The 13,862-nt window shown below is 39.2% G+C and overlaps 2 protein-coding genes across 2 annotated transcripts in view; both read left to right on the forward strand.

Annotated features, from left to right (window-relative positions):
* Positions 1-13,862, forward strand: part of GPR137B (G protein-coupled receptor 137B) — a 499,787-nt gene that overhangs the window by 251,508 nt on the left and 234,417 nt on the right. The gene's annotated exons all lie outside the window — the stretch shown is intronic.
* RYR2 (ryanodine receptor 2) overlaps positions 1-13,862 on the forward strand; it is a gene marked incomplete at its 5' end in the record, with an annotated part of 202,230 nt that overhangs the window by 20,223 nt on the left and 168,145 nt on the right. The window contains 2 exon segments of the mRNA XM_081114327.1: positions 7,063-7,164; positions 7,167-7,184. Coding sequence (XP_080970453.1) covers positions 7,063-7,164; positions 7,167-7,184 — 120 coding nt within the window.

The raw sequence follows: 13,862 nt of genomic DNA on the forward strand, positions 1-13,862 counted from the left end.
TTATTTTATTTTACACACACACACTGATTTCAGAGAGGGAGGAAGAGGAAAGGAGATAGAAAAATCAATGATGAGAGAGAATCACTGATTGGCTGCCTCCTGCACACCCCACACTGGGGATCGAGCCCACAGCCTGAGCATGTGCCCTGACCAGGAATCGAACCCTGACCTCCTGGTTCATAGGTCGATGCTCAACCACTGAGCCACGCCAATAGGGCGGGGAGTCTTGACCCAGTAGGGAATGAATGGTGTGGGGGACACACAGCTGACTGCTGTCTAATTCTGTTTTAGCACCTGTCACGGACCTCGTTCACACTAGAATTCTTTCTGAGTACAACATAATCCTTTTATAAGCATTAGGTACAAGCTGACTACACGGAGGAGTCAGCCTTTAAAAGGATGCCGTCCCCCAGCCTTGGCAGCCTTTATTCCTTACCTTGGAAGGCAGCGTGATGTTCAAAAGCATCCCTGACCAAGGGCAGGGGCCTGGACTTGCCGCCAAGCTTGCTCTGTTTTGGGCAAGTTCCTTCATCTCCTTACTTTCTTAGTTCTAAAGTGTCCTCCGCCCTTTAGAATTGCCTGAGCATCATATGAAGTATCTAAAGTCCACTGACAGTACATAAAGTGCTGCACGGATGTAGCTCTGTTAGGAAGGAGAATGACCGCAGTCTGATTAGTCTGTGTGAGCTCAGTACACACACATGCCTATATGCTCTGTCATTTGTGCCTTTGGTTTCAAAGGCTGCTACGAATAGATGTGTTCAAGCACCCCAAGCTCGGCTGCTGTCTTATGCCGCCTTTCACTTCTAGGTGTGGGGGAACTGGGTCAAGTGTTCACAGTAAAAGTGAGGAAGGTTTTCTCTTGATACTGACTATTAAAATTCGTGCGCTCGGAGGGGTCCCTCAGCCCAGCCTGTGCCCTCTGACTTGACATTGACAGCAAAGCAAAAAGGAAAACCCCATTTTATTATTTGGTTTGTTGCACACTCAAACATAAAATTGAGCTCTGGCCAGTGTACTCAGTGGTTAGAGCATCAGTCTGTTCAATGAAGGGTCACTGGTTTGATTACTGGTTAAGGCTACGTTATGTACCTGAGTTGTAGGTTTGATCCTGATCCCAGTTGGGGCTTGTGCAGGAGGCAACCAATTGATGTGTCTCTCTCACATCAATGTTTCTCTCTCTCTCTCTCACCCTCCCTCCCTTCCACTCTGTAAAAATCAATGTCCTCCAGTGAGAATTAACAAAAACAATTAAAAACAAGCAAAAAACCCCCCCAGAACATAAAATTGAAGGCCTAGAAATATCCAGAATATACAGAGTATTTTGTCGACCAACATGAGAACAACAAATAATCAGAAGAAATGATGGGTACAGATGAATAGACATTTCACAGAAGAGGAAGTACAAATGGACCGTTATAATAGGAAAACATTATCAGCCCCAATATTAATTGGGGAAATAAAAAATTAAGGCACAGTGAAATGTTTCACAGATTAACAATACTATTTATTGCTGAGAATGTGGAGCAATAGGAATTTTTGCCCAATTCTGATAGAAATGTATGCTGGAAAATGGTAATAATTTAGTAAGCTTGAAGATGTGCATACACTGTAATTTAGAGCTTTCACTCAAGTACATGTCCTAATGAGTTTTCTGCACAAGGAAACATAAGAATATTTGTTGCCATGTTATTGATAAGAAAAAATTGAAACAATATCAGACTAAGTACATTGAACTATAGTTTATGGTTATCCAGTCGATTGCTTACTCTAGAGCAGTAAAAATGAATGAAATACAGGTGTTCAGATCAACCTGGATCAATCTAAAAATGTAATATTGCACCACCAAAAAGAAATTTCAGACTTTATAATTGTATAATGGGCAAACCCCAGCAAATTTAAATAATAATGTAGGTTTATATAAATTTGTGATAAATGTATAAAGAAAAGCAAGGACTGTTGTTGGGTGGAGGAACAAAGGGACTTTCTGAATTACTCATAATTTTGTAACTTTTTACCTGCTTGATGGATTCATGGGTGTTCATTTTATTCAAAACATGCATTTCTTTGCATACATACTTTTGAATATATGATGCTTTACAATAAAACTGAGGGCCCAGGAGATGTTGGTTTGGGTTCATTCTGAAAACGTTGGCCATAATCTAGAGAAAAATGGAAAAATGTCTCTTAACTACTGTTTTACTGATGCTGCACTAGTAAGCAGGACAGCGTGAATGTAGATGAGGAAACTCATGACTCACAATGAAACGGAGAAGAGAAAGTTAAGATATTTATTAAATGGCATTTTAGTAATTATCTTAACATCTGTTTACCATGCTAAAATCAGCCCAATTAAGTCTGGAGTCCTGTCTCAAAATTTAAATATATGGAGTGTGAGCTAAAGGAGATTCCATTTTCTAATGTAAATGTTACATTGATATAGACTATCAAAGTATGTCCACTCTATATAACCCTTGTTTGAGATATATCTGTTTAAATTTTATTGGTGATATTAAAATAGTGGTTGCATTAAATAAGTTCCCATAAAAGATTAAAGAAAAAATACTAAAGGTAATTCATGTGTCTGTTAAACACACATGACATGATTTTTTTTTTAATCCTTTAGCTTAGTTAATAAGTTAACAATGATAGAAATCTAGCATTATTTTAAAATGTTTGAGTATGAAGAGGCTATGAATTATTCCATTATTTAATCCTTTTATAACAGCAAGTTTATGTGCATCCAAACATTTGAAGACATTTAAATAGTTTAATTTTGAAGTAATGAAAATGGAGAATAATTATTCAACATTGTTTTCCTGGTTACACTTTATATGATTGACATTTCAAATCATTATTCAGCCTTTTGTGCGACAAACACCTCCCGCCAATGCTTTCACTTTTCCGAGTGTGTTTTTGTTTTCATTATTTAAATTGTTTTTATTGCATTAAAAACTGCAGAAACAGATCTTAGCAGCATGTGGCCAGAGCAAGCAGGGTGTCATGATGCATGCCGTTTGAAAAACGAACTTGAAGCTACGTTAGAAATGATTTTATCCCTCTGCGTGTTTCCTCTTGAGGTAATTGGGGCATTGAAGTTACATAACTTAAAAGTTTGTCCTTAAATGGTAAAGTCAAGACTAAAATTTGGGCCAAGTTCTAGAGCCTCATTTCTTTTCTACCATTCTGTCTTAATGAGACAACTCATTACAATACAAACACGCCATTTAATCAGTGGAGAGATCATTTTAACCCTATGAGATGCATGTTTATATGTCAGTACTCTAGTAACTCATATCTAAGAAAACAGCAATACCTCAGTGAGTCATATTCAGTTTCTACTCTATGTTCCCTACACAAGTTAATATTTTGTCTACTCTACTGGACTCTAGCCAGTGTTTTCTTTCCTACCTTACCAGCTTTAGAATAACAAATGCACTGCTTTTTACATGTATCAGAGACTCTGCTGGGTATCGCAGGTGCATTCTTTCACTTACTGGTCACATCATTAGGAAGAAGGTGAAGCTCAGAGAGTTTAGGTGATTTTCCCAAGATCACACAGCAATTGAGTAGCAGAGCCAGGATTCTAATCCAGTTCTTTCTAACTCCAACATGATAAACTACCCTTATCATGAAAGAAGCAGTTGAACCAGTAAGGAATTTACAGGTTTTTTCTTTCTTTTAAAAAAGTTTTATTTATTTTTCATTTTATTTCTTTGTATTTTTTTCTTAAACTGAAAAGTGTCAAGGAATGCCAGTCTAGATTTTCATAGTGCGATGGTCAGGAAGTCACCTGGGACAGAACTAGAACTTCTATAATAGCTCCAAAACTGCTGTCACACATATGTTCAGTAGGGTGTTAGCCTCTGTATGTGGACATATTGGTTCATTTGCTTTTTGAACTTTGTCATTTGTCTTAGTTATTAAGCTCATTTGCAGTTCTTTCCTGTTTTCCATCTTTGTTAACATTCTGTTGAGTTCACGGCTCCTGGAGCACTTGATGCTTTCACCCTGGGGTCTACTCCATTTCCACGGCAGCGTTTACACAGATGCCAGAGCTGTTCCTCCCAGGACTAAATGCAGTTCATATGACACTTAAGATCATTTAGAATGTGAAGTTTGAATAGCATGATTGCAGTGTCCCTGAACAATATTTAGAAGCTTCTTACTGTGATTTCTTTAATAGTGGAACACCCAAAGTCACGTTTTTTTGGAGAAAATAAAGCACTGTTATCATCATAAAACTGGCTACATGATACTAGGAAACCATATGGAGTATCCTGTGAGAAATATATTGTTAGTTTTAATGAGCATATATCAATTCAATATGAGCTGTTGAAGTTGGTTAGTGTTACGGGTATATCATAAACTGAAAATGTTTGAGCAGTTGAATACGTAGAGACAAGAATGGTTTGTGGGACAGAGATGGGGGATGTTTGAGGTCCCCGTACAGTCTGTTGCTCGCTTTTCACTTGTCTTTATGGCCTGGTGCTCGGTCATAAAGGATATGAAATTGATCCCTGCAGCAGAGACGGGCTGACGAAGATGCATTTCAGCAGGCACCAGGCACTGACCTAGAGCCTTGATTCTTGTAGCGCCTACAGGTATGAACATCGGCTGTGGAAACTGGGCTAAAATCGTACCAAATATATTCGTGACAGCAGCTTGGAGAAAAGAGATGGGTGGTTATTTTAATGGGTGATTTTATTATCAAGTCTCTTTACTAGGATTAAACCTGGCATTGAGCATTGAATTAAACTTGTTTCAAGTTTTCCTGAAAGGAGTAAAAGGTATTGTTCTACTGCCTCAGCTTTTGTCTTACATTTATGTGTATTCTGGACGCTATGGGAGCGAAGAGAGACAGTGACAAAGATGGTCAGATGACAATGGGTTTCGAGACAAACTGTTCCTCTGAGAGGTAGAACTGCCTTTGTGCATCCTTTGTCCCTTTATTCCCGCTCACACCCACGAGCTGGAAAAATACCCGTAACGTATGTCATTCTGTGGCAAAATCCAGTTAGCTTGGCAGAGGTAATTTATTTCAGATCCCTGTGGTTTTCAAGGATCTTTAAAATAAATATAAGATATTATAGAGATCAGACTTGAACAGTTTGATCAAAGTGTGGCATGAAACAATATAAATACACTTGTATGTAAACTTTAAATATTTCCAGAAAGTGCCTTTTCTAGAAAATACTAGAACATTTTGGATGTTCTGAACAGGTGCATAATGGTTGATTTGTGGTTACAAACACTGTTTCTCCAAAATAGAATCCACTTAAGAATCAATTTTGAGAAGCTATAGTACTTCATAAATGCCACAGATGGAGAGAAACGGCAACATGCAAAACTAGCTAATGAGAACGGCTCACTTACGTCGAGTTCTTGTTATGGTCTGGGCTCTAATTGCTCTTTACTTGTATTATCTCACTTATTTTCACAACAGCCTATGAAAGTGGTGTAATCATTATCACATTTTCAGGGATGGGAGCCAAGGGTTAGAAATGACAATAGCCGGTGAGCAGTGAGGCAGGTTTCTTGCTCAGGTGACGGGACAGGAGCTCAGAAGCCCGTGATGGGAGGGCAGAGGAATCCAGAGAAGGACAGTTCATTCAAAACAGAACAAAACATGGGCCCCAGGAAGCTGTGTGGGGTCTGAGGAAGCTCAGTGCCCCGATGATATGCTGCTTTCATCCATAAAATAATGTTGATTTTAGTATTGGCACCGTCTTACTTAATCTTTCCTTGAAACTAATGAAGCATCATTCTCTGCTGAGAAAAATCACTCAAATGGCAGTTTCAGTCGACCACATTAATAAACCTTATAAATTGTCATTTTGATGCATTGCATCAGGTTATCAAATTTATCCTCCTAATTCTCTCTTTATGAAGCCACACTCTTGCTAGAATTTGTGTTTAATGGATTTATAATGTCCTTCTACTATGAAAATTCTACTTTCCATACCCTGTTGGTTGCTCACTGGACTCTGCTTCTCTAAAGCAAAAGCAGATACTCATAATAACGTACTTGATCCCTATGGAGATAATTTCTCTCACAGGCCAATTAATTCTCATCCTGCCTGTTTCCTTCACCATAAGGTAAGTTGGTAGTTAGTTACCTTTGGGATTTTCAGCATTTATTGGGTTATTGGTTGGAGTGGAGGTTTAAGGGAAGGAAGGAGAAGGGAAAAAAGAAATGAGAAAATAAAGCAACACACAGAACAGAAGGCAAATGACAATATTCCAAGTTAGAGGCCAAATAGAATATCCTACTTGAGTAGAACAAACTAACCATTATCTTTGTGGATAAGGAAAAACCAATGTAAATGAGTATTTTGTATCAATTCGGTTTTATATTTGCTTAACTTCATTATTAATTTGAGGTAAGCACTTTTCTGTCCTAATGTTTTATCAGCTGACTGCTTTGTAGGTGAGAAATGAATGCTGGAGAGTTAGAGAAATGTGGCTTCGTAACCCGGGCTTGAAAAATTCAGTAATTGTGACTTTGGAGAAGTAACCTAACTTCTGTTTTCTTGTCCACACAATGATGATAATAATCCTTACCACAGATGACCTCTGGAGTTATTGATAAAGCTCTGAGTGTAGTGCCTATCAGATTGGTGCTAAAATTGAAGCTCTTGCCATGTATAAATAAAAAATGGATTAAGTATAGACTGTATACGGAATGATTTGGGAGCACATATTAAAAGGATTGATAAGTACTCTCACTTTTTATATGAAAAAGCTTGACGTATAAGGTAAATTGGGTCTGGATGCTTGACGATGATGGTAATGAAGATGGTGGTGATGGTGATGGTAATAATTGTGGTGATTGTGTAGAGATCATGATGGTGGTGATGGTGTTGGTGATGGTGGTAGTGGTGATGGTAATGATGGTTGTGTTGGTGTTAGTGGTGATGGTGGTGGTAATGATGGTGGTAGTGGTGAGGGTGTTGGTGATGGTGTTATTGATGGTGGTGATAATGGGCTGTTGGTGAAGATGGTGATGGTGATAATGGTTAAGATGGTGATGATGATGTTGCTTTTCTTCTTTTCACACAGAATGTCCCCCCAGACCTCTCCATCTGCACCTTTGTGCTGGAGCAGTCCCTCTCTGTCCGGGCCCTACAGGAGATGCTGGCGAACACGATGGAGAAGTCAGAAGGGGCAAGTATCTAATTTATGTATTTATATATGTAGTATTTTTTTTATATACGCAGTCTTTTAAAGAACCTGGCCACAATATGAATGATTTATTTCACAGACATTGGAGATATTGGTTTTGCTGAAATAACTCAATGCTTTTTATTTGTGATTTCCTTAAGGTTGACTTTCATCTTGATCTAGCAGATCTGTGATGTCTTTAAAAACTTAAAAAAAATAGAACTTCAAGATGATGCATGTCTTTTAACCTCATTCTTATGTCTTTGGTTTAAAAGAGTATCTTTCTTTGAGCATTTGTGTGTTTTCTTCCATCTTCAGAGCTGTTATTATTATAATTTGTCATTAATCTTTTAAAAAATTACTCTTTATTGTTGAAAGTATTACATATGTTCCTTTTTTCCCCTCCATTAACCCTTGTTGTTATTCTTTATTTCATCTTCAAAAACCTCTAACAATGTACTTTGCTCTAAGCTTCTTTATGGCCAGTAAAATTTCATGGCTCTCATATATTTTAAGCAATGAAATTATGGTGATGTAGCTTTAGTTGACTTTAGTTTGCAAACAGTCATTTTCTTTTGCACATTGAAATTCTTATTCAATCTCCTAGTGCAGAAATGTTCTTTTAAAGCTCATTTGGTAATTTAAATTATTTTCCATGCTGTGGGTCACTATAACTAATGTCTGCGTTACTTAGTCATTCTTTAAGGTTTAGAATTAACCAGGAGGCTGAATGGTCAAACTTTTGGGTTTTGTCTTTGTGTGTGCTGTAATTACTGCAGGACATGGTTTAATAAATTACACTATTTCCAGGCATGGAACGGGACATTTTTTTGGCTATTATTTGTCTGTGTGTTGCCATTGTTATTAATCATTGTTCAGGCCTTAATAAGTGAAGAGTTTTAAAAACTGTTCAACAGAAAATGAGCAATCAATTATGATGTAAGGTATTTTCACTAGCCTACTTTTAAAAATTGTAGTGTCATGCAGTTTAGGATTTTAATTGGTTTATGCATTAATTGTAAATTAATTTAAAATTTTATAGTATACTACTAAGTATGGAAGAGATTTTTATTTTTACGATTATTTTTTAGTGATTTTTATTTTATGCTAGACTAAAAGCTTATTTTATGATGTGTATATTTAAATTTGCCAAGTTTATTTTTGGTTACAACAAAGTTTGAAATTATTATATTATATAAAGTTTAAAAATGTTTTCTATTCTTTAATGCAAAGCTTTTGGAGTAGGCTTAAATTGTAGAGGAGTAAAAATATTACTCAGTTTGACTAGTTTGTTTCTACCTGGAATAACCCCTCCTGATATTTAAACATTATTCATGCATCTCAGCTTTGAAACTGAAGTCTGTCTTTACAAAGAAAAAAAATCAGTTTTCTTTTGCATAAGCATCTAGGAGAGTACATTGTCATTTCACTTGTCTTTGTAGATATCAACTTACAACTAAATTGCCATAAATTTAACTTTGATATTGCTAAACAGCTGTTTCTAAATTTGAATTTTTGAAAAGATGTATTATCCCCCCAGAGTCCTGGAGTTGAACTAGGCAAGCTCTGAATTTTCTGTGTATATGTGAAGTGTTGGAAATACTGTTTTAAAATTTATGCTTTAAAAATATTTATTAGTAAGACTTTCTGGACCACACTCCCCAACATATTTTTATTTAGCTGAGTTTTATTTTGAGTTCTAATCCATCTAGAAAGTTTCTGTCAGAGAGAAAAGGTGGTAATTTATGTGATGGGTGGAACATCATTTTATAAAGCCCAGCATAGCTACCATGAGACACTAATTAGAAAATATTAGTAAAAATGGAGCGGAACCTGCTACAGGAAGGAATGTACTGCATTAAGCTGACTCTCACTTTTAGACTACTGTTAGGGAGAAACCACTGTCAGATGACTCAAAAGGGATACTATATTTTTGGCAAAGAAAGGTTCTCTCTTAGACGGCAGAGTTTTGATTATACGCAGAAATGATATTCAGAATATTTCACAATTCGTTTGGCACAAGCATCAATTAATGAGAGTGGACCCCAGTCAGCAATGATGCTGGAGGCAAGGCCCTTGAGAGGCTCTGGGATGGTCTCATTTGGAAAGGCCTGGGGTGGTCTGGGGGAGGGACACTGGATACTGGGAGCAAGACTGTTTCCCTACAACAACCATCTTTTAAAAGTATATTTTTAAATTGATTTTTAGAGAGAGGAAGGGAGAAGTAGAGAGAGAGAGAGAAACATCGATGAGAGAGAAACATTGATCGGCTGCCTCCTGCACACCCCTGCTGGGGTGTGAGCCCGCCACCCCGGCATGTACCCTGACCGGGAATCCAACCAGCGACCTCTTGGTGCATGGGTCAGTGCTTAACCACTTAGCAATATTGGCCGGACTACAACAACCATCTTAATTATCAAAGTGAAAATGGCTACGTAGCAGGTCTGATTACAGTTGACCAACGGATGCTGCTGGTCCTTGTCACAGTCCTGTCTCTGGACTCCATAGGTATCTGTGTCCTCAGCCCTGAAGCCTCATGAGTCACTAGCTTCTCCTTGGAATTCATACAGGAATCTATAGCAGATCCTTCATCAAGCAAGTTGTCATCTCCAGCTTAGTAAATCATATTTTACTTCATTTGAATTCTTAAGAGGAGTAGAGAGGTAGGCTCAACTCTTCCAGACCTGAAAACTGGATTATCTGGTAGGTTCCTGTAGCCAGCAAGGAGTGGAACAGGGCAGAATCCGGTCCATGGGTTCTACCGTCTGTGCTTTTTAAGCTCTTTGTTATGAGTGTCCAGTAAAGAGAGCAGAGCGGTGTCACTATTGCCACAGGGGGAGGAGGAGGACGAGGTCACAGGGAAGTGGCCCAAGAGGTCAAGGGAGAGCAGGAGAGGACAGTCAGAAGCCGCCTGGATTAATTTCATGGCTGCTGTTACAAGTACCACCAAACTGGTGGCTGAGTACACTGTCAGTTTATTTATCTCGCAGTTCTTGAGGTCAGAAATCTCAGTCAGCCTCCTTGGGCAGGACTGCGTTCCTTACGGGCCCTCGGGAGACCTGGCTCCTGGCCTTTTCTAGGTGACATGCTTGGCCGGGCCATGCCCATCCTGAAACCAGCAGCACACGATCTGTAACATACTCCTTGGTTCTGGGAATTTGGAGCTGAGCGGCTTTGGGTGCCATTAAATTACACCGTGGAAGTACAAAGTTCTAGGGAGAGGCTATTGACAAAATCAAGTAAAAATCAGAGAAGTTGAGTTGATTAAGGACTGAAAAGTGTACTTGGTTTGACAGGAGCCTGGTTTTCCTGTAAACCAATCAATATTAAGTTCAGTTTATCTTATATATATGATTCGTAGATTCTCATACATTTTGCATTTGAAAAGAGTTTATTCCCTGAAGAGTTTTTAGTATTTATTGGTAGTTCTAAAAGTAGATCTTAATATTTCTATTCCACCCTATTCTTCTGGTGTTTGGCACATGTCCAGTGGCACCACGTCTACAAGACTGACTGTGCCCAGCTGGCGTGGCTCAGTGGTTGAGTGTCAACCTATGAACTAGGACAGGGGTGGGCAAACTTTTTGACTCGAGGGCCACAATGGGTTCTTAAACTGGACCGGAGGGCCGGAACAAAAGCGTGGATGGAGTGTTTGTGTGAACTAATATAAATTCAAAGTAAACATCATTACATAAAAGGGTACGGTCTTTTTTTTCAATAGTTTTATTCATTTCAAACGGGCCGGATCCGGCCCGCGGGCCGTAGTTTGCCCACGGCTGAACTAGGAGGTCATGGTTTGATTCCCAGTCAGGGCATATGCCCAGATTGCAAGCTCAGTCCCCAGTAGGGGGTGTGCAGGAGGCAGCCGATGGTTGATTCTTTCTCATCGATGTTTCTACCTCTCACTCTCCCTGCCTCTCTGAAATCAATAAAATAATATATTTAAAGACTGTTCAAGCTCTTTGGCAGACAAGCCATGGATCCAGAATTAAAAGAGCTAATGATGTAGCCACCTGGTTGAGTTGATATTGATTTTTTCCAATTGTTTTCTCTTCATGACCGTGAATTGGGTAGTGTAGAGGGTAGAAAGCTTGATAAACCTTGCTCAGGTTTATGTAAATAGACTGTGTCCTGTAGGTTATTAAAAGTAGGTCTCGGGTGGCTGGGAGAACGACTCACTGGAGGAGTGAGGTTTACTTAACCACTTGGTGTTATTCATCCAATTTCAAATATGTCACTGCTCTGCATACCAGTCTCCATTAACATACAGAATTAAACGTTTGGGATGTGAAACTGTGATTACACTTTTCAATACTGTTGGGACAGTGGATGTCTGCCTCTGAAGCGACCAGACCAAAGACTGAAAGGGCTATGATTTAGTGAAGAAAAATAATACCACACTCACGGTTTTTACTTGTGCTGCAGCAACATGCCTGCCTGGGACATGGCAGACTCACATCAATCAATCAATCAATCAATCAATCACAATCATTCATTCTTTGATTAATGGTACTGTTAAAAATAATTCGTGCTGCCTGGCAGTTGTGGCTCAGTGTTTGAGCTTCATCCCATACACCAAAAGGTTGCTGCTTAGATTCTGGTCAGGCACATGCCCAGGTTTTAGGCTCGATCCCCAGTAGGGGGCGTGCAGGAGGCAGCCAATCAGCTCTCATCATTGATGAGTCTATATCTCTCTCCCTCTCCTTTCCTGTATGAAATCAATAAAAACATGTTAAAAAATCTAAAAAAAAACACCCAAAACACAAAAACCAATCTTCTTAACAGAAAAAAAGAGAAAAAAGTAATTAGTGCCTGCCATGCATACAATATAAAAATATACTTAAATTCCAGTTTAAATCTCAGAACCATTTCAGTGTTTTGCTCTCGTAACAGTAATATAGGAGAGTATAAATTGAAAATACCTTCCTCATAACCCTCCTTTCCCTGACGATAACCACAGCTAAAAGAGTGTTTGTGTTCATCCAGCAGCGGTTCTCAACCTGTGGGTCGCAACCCCTTTGGCGGTCGAACGACCCTTTCACAGGGGTCGCCTAAGACCATCCTGCATCTCAGATATTTACATGATGATTCTTAACAGTAGCAACATTACAGTGATGAAGTAGCAACGAAAATAATGTTATGGTTGGGTTACAACATGAGGAACTATATTTAAAGGTCCAGAAGGTTGAGAACCACTGATCTAGAGCCTTATACACAAACACAGTTTTACACCATGGCATCATGTAGACTGTTGTGCCAACTTTCACAACATACTCATTTTTGGCTTAAAAAAAATAAGGACACAAAGTCCAGAGGATGAGAGTCCTGGTGTGCTGGATGAGACTCTGCTCTGATTTTCTTTAGTTCTCCACCCTGTTCTCCTTGCTGTAGGCTTGGTTCTTAGCCTTGCTTCCCTCATGGTTACAACGTGGCTGCTGCAATCCCAGGGATGATATCCCAATTGAAAATGACCTGTAGGCACAAAAAGGAAAAGGAGCTGGCTCTCTTATTTTTGTTTTTGGGAGTAAGGAACTTTCCCCAGAATTCCCCAGCCCACGGTCATATACTCATGCCTGAATTGTTTACTGGCCTGGGAAAATGGGCCACCACACGGACACAGAGCTTGGGGAGGGAGAGGACAGGGCACCTCTACAAAATCAGGTTCTCTTTTTAGAAGAAGAAAGATGGTTATGTGTGTAAATGAATGTTGGATAATTTCTAATGTCTTTTGCTGCAATACCAAGCAGACATGGAAGCCACATCCTTATGCCTTCATGAAAATATTTATTCAAATTTGAGATCCTCCAGGTTCTTGTGCCAAACTAGATCCAGGAAGGGACATCCTTATCTAGGAGGGACCATCAGAGTCTATGCTCAGTGTCTCCATGGCTGGGACACAGAAAACCTGGGTCCCTACTTCACCCCACTGATTCATGCAGCTTTCATCCCAAAGAGGGATGTTGAGTTGCTGTTGTGAATTCTGGGCTGGAGACACAGAGGTAAAGAAGAATACATTCTTGCCCTTGAGGAACTTAGCCATTTAATAGTGAACAGAAAAGGTAAATAAATCACTGCAATGGGAGTGAAACATGCTTTGATAGTAGTTCAATGAGAGTACAGAGAAGGGCGCTCTAATTAATTGCTCTTCCAACTCCTGATTACTTACTTCCCTTCCACAAAGGCATACATCCCATCCCAATGCCCGAGGTCCTCAACAGTTCAAAACTGAGCAGCTAATGGATGCGTCCATTTATGCTGTGGATACTATGATGTCACTAGCTATTTATATTGAAACTGCAATTCCCAACTATCCATTGTGACGACTTCTATTTTAGGAGCTGGGTTCTGTTCACCCCGCTGTGCAGGACGTCCTGATAAGCTGGGTGCTGTTTTGGGAATGGAGCCAAAGTGTATAATAAATTAATACACTTACTAACCTGACAGGGTTGCTAGCATCTTGTCCAAACCTCTGTACATAACCATCTACCTGTCCTTCATCTGTGAAACTGGTGCTGAGATTTAAAAGGTGAATGTGATTATGGCCTCCTAAACGGCTTATAGCTAAAATATTCCCTGAGCAGCACTATCTGTCACTTAGAATGTGGACATTTGTCTGTGGTTGAAATCTCCACCTTCTATTTTACTGTCTTCCTGTCTCTAGAAAGATGACTCCCTGCTCTGAAGCTACGGATATGATG

The sequence above is a fragment of the Myotis nattereri genome (genome assembly GCF_964212035.1).
Source record: "Myotis nattereri genome assembly, chromosome: 20".
NCBI classification, from domain to species: domain Eukaryota; kingdom Metazoa; phylum Chordata; class Mammalia; order Chiroptera; family Vespertilionidae; genus Myotis; species Myotis nattereri.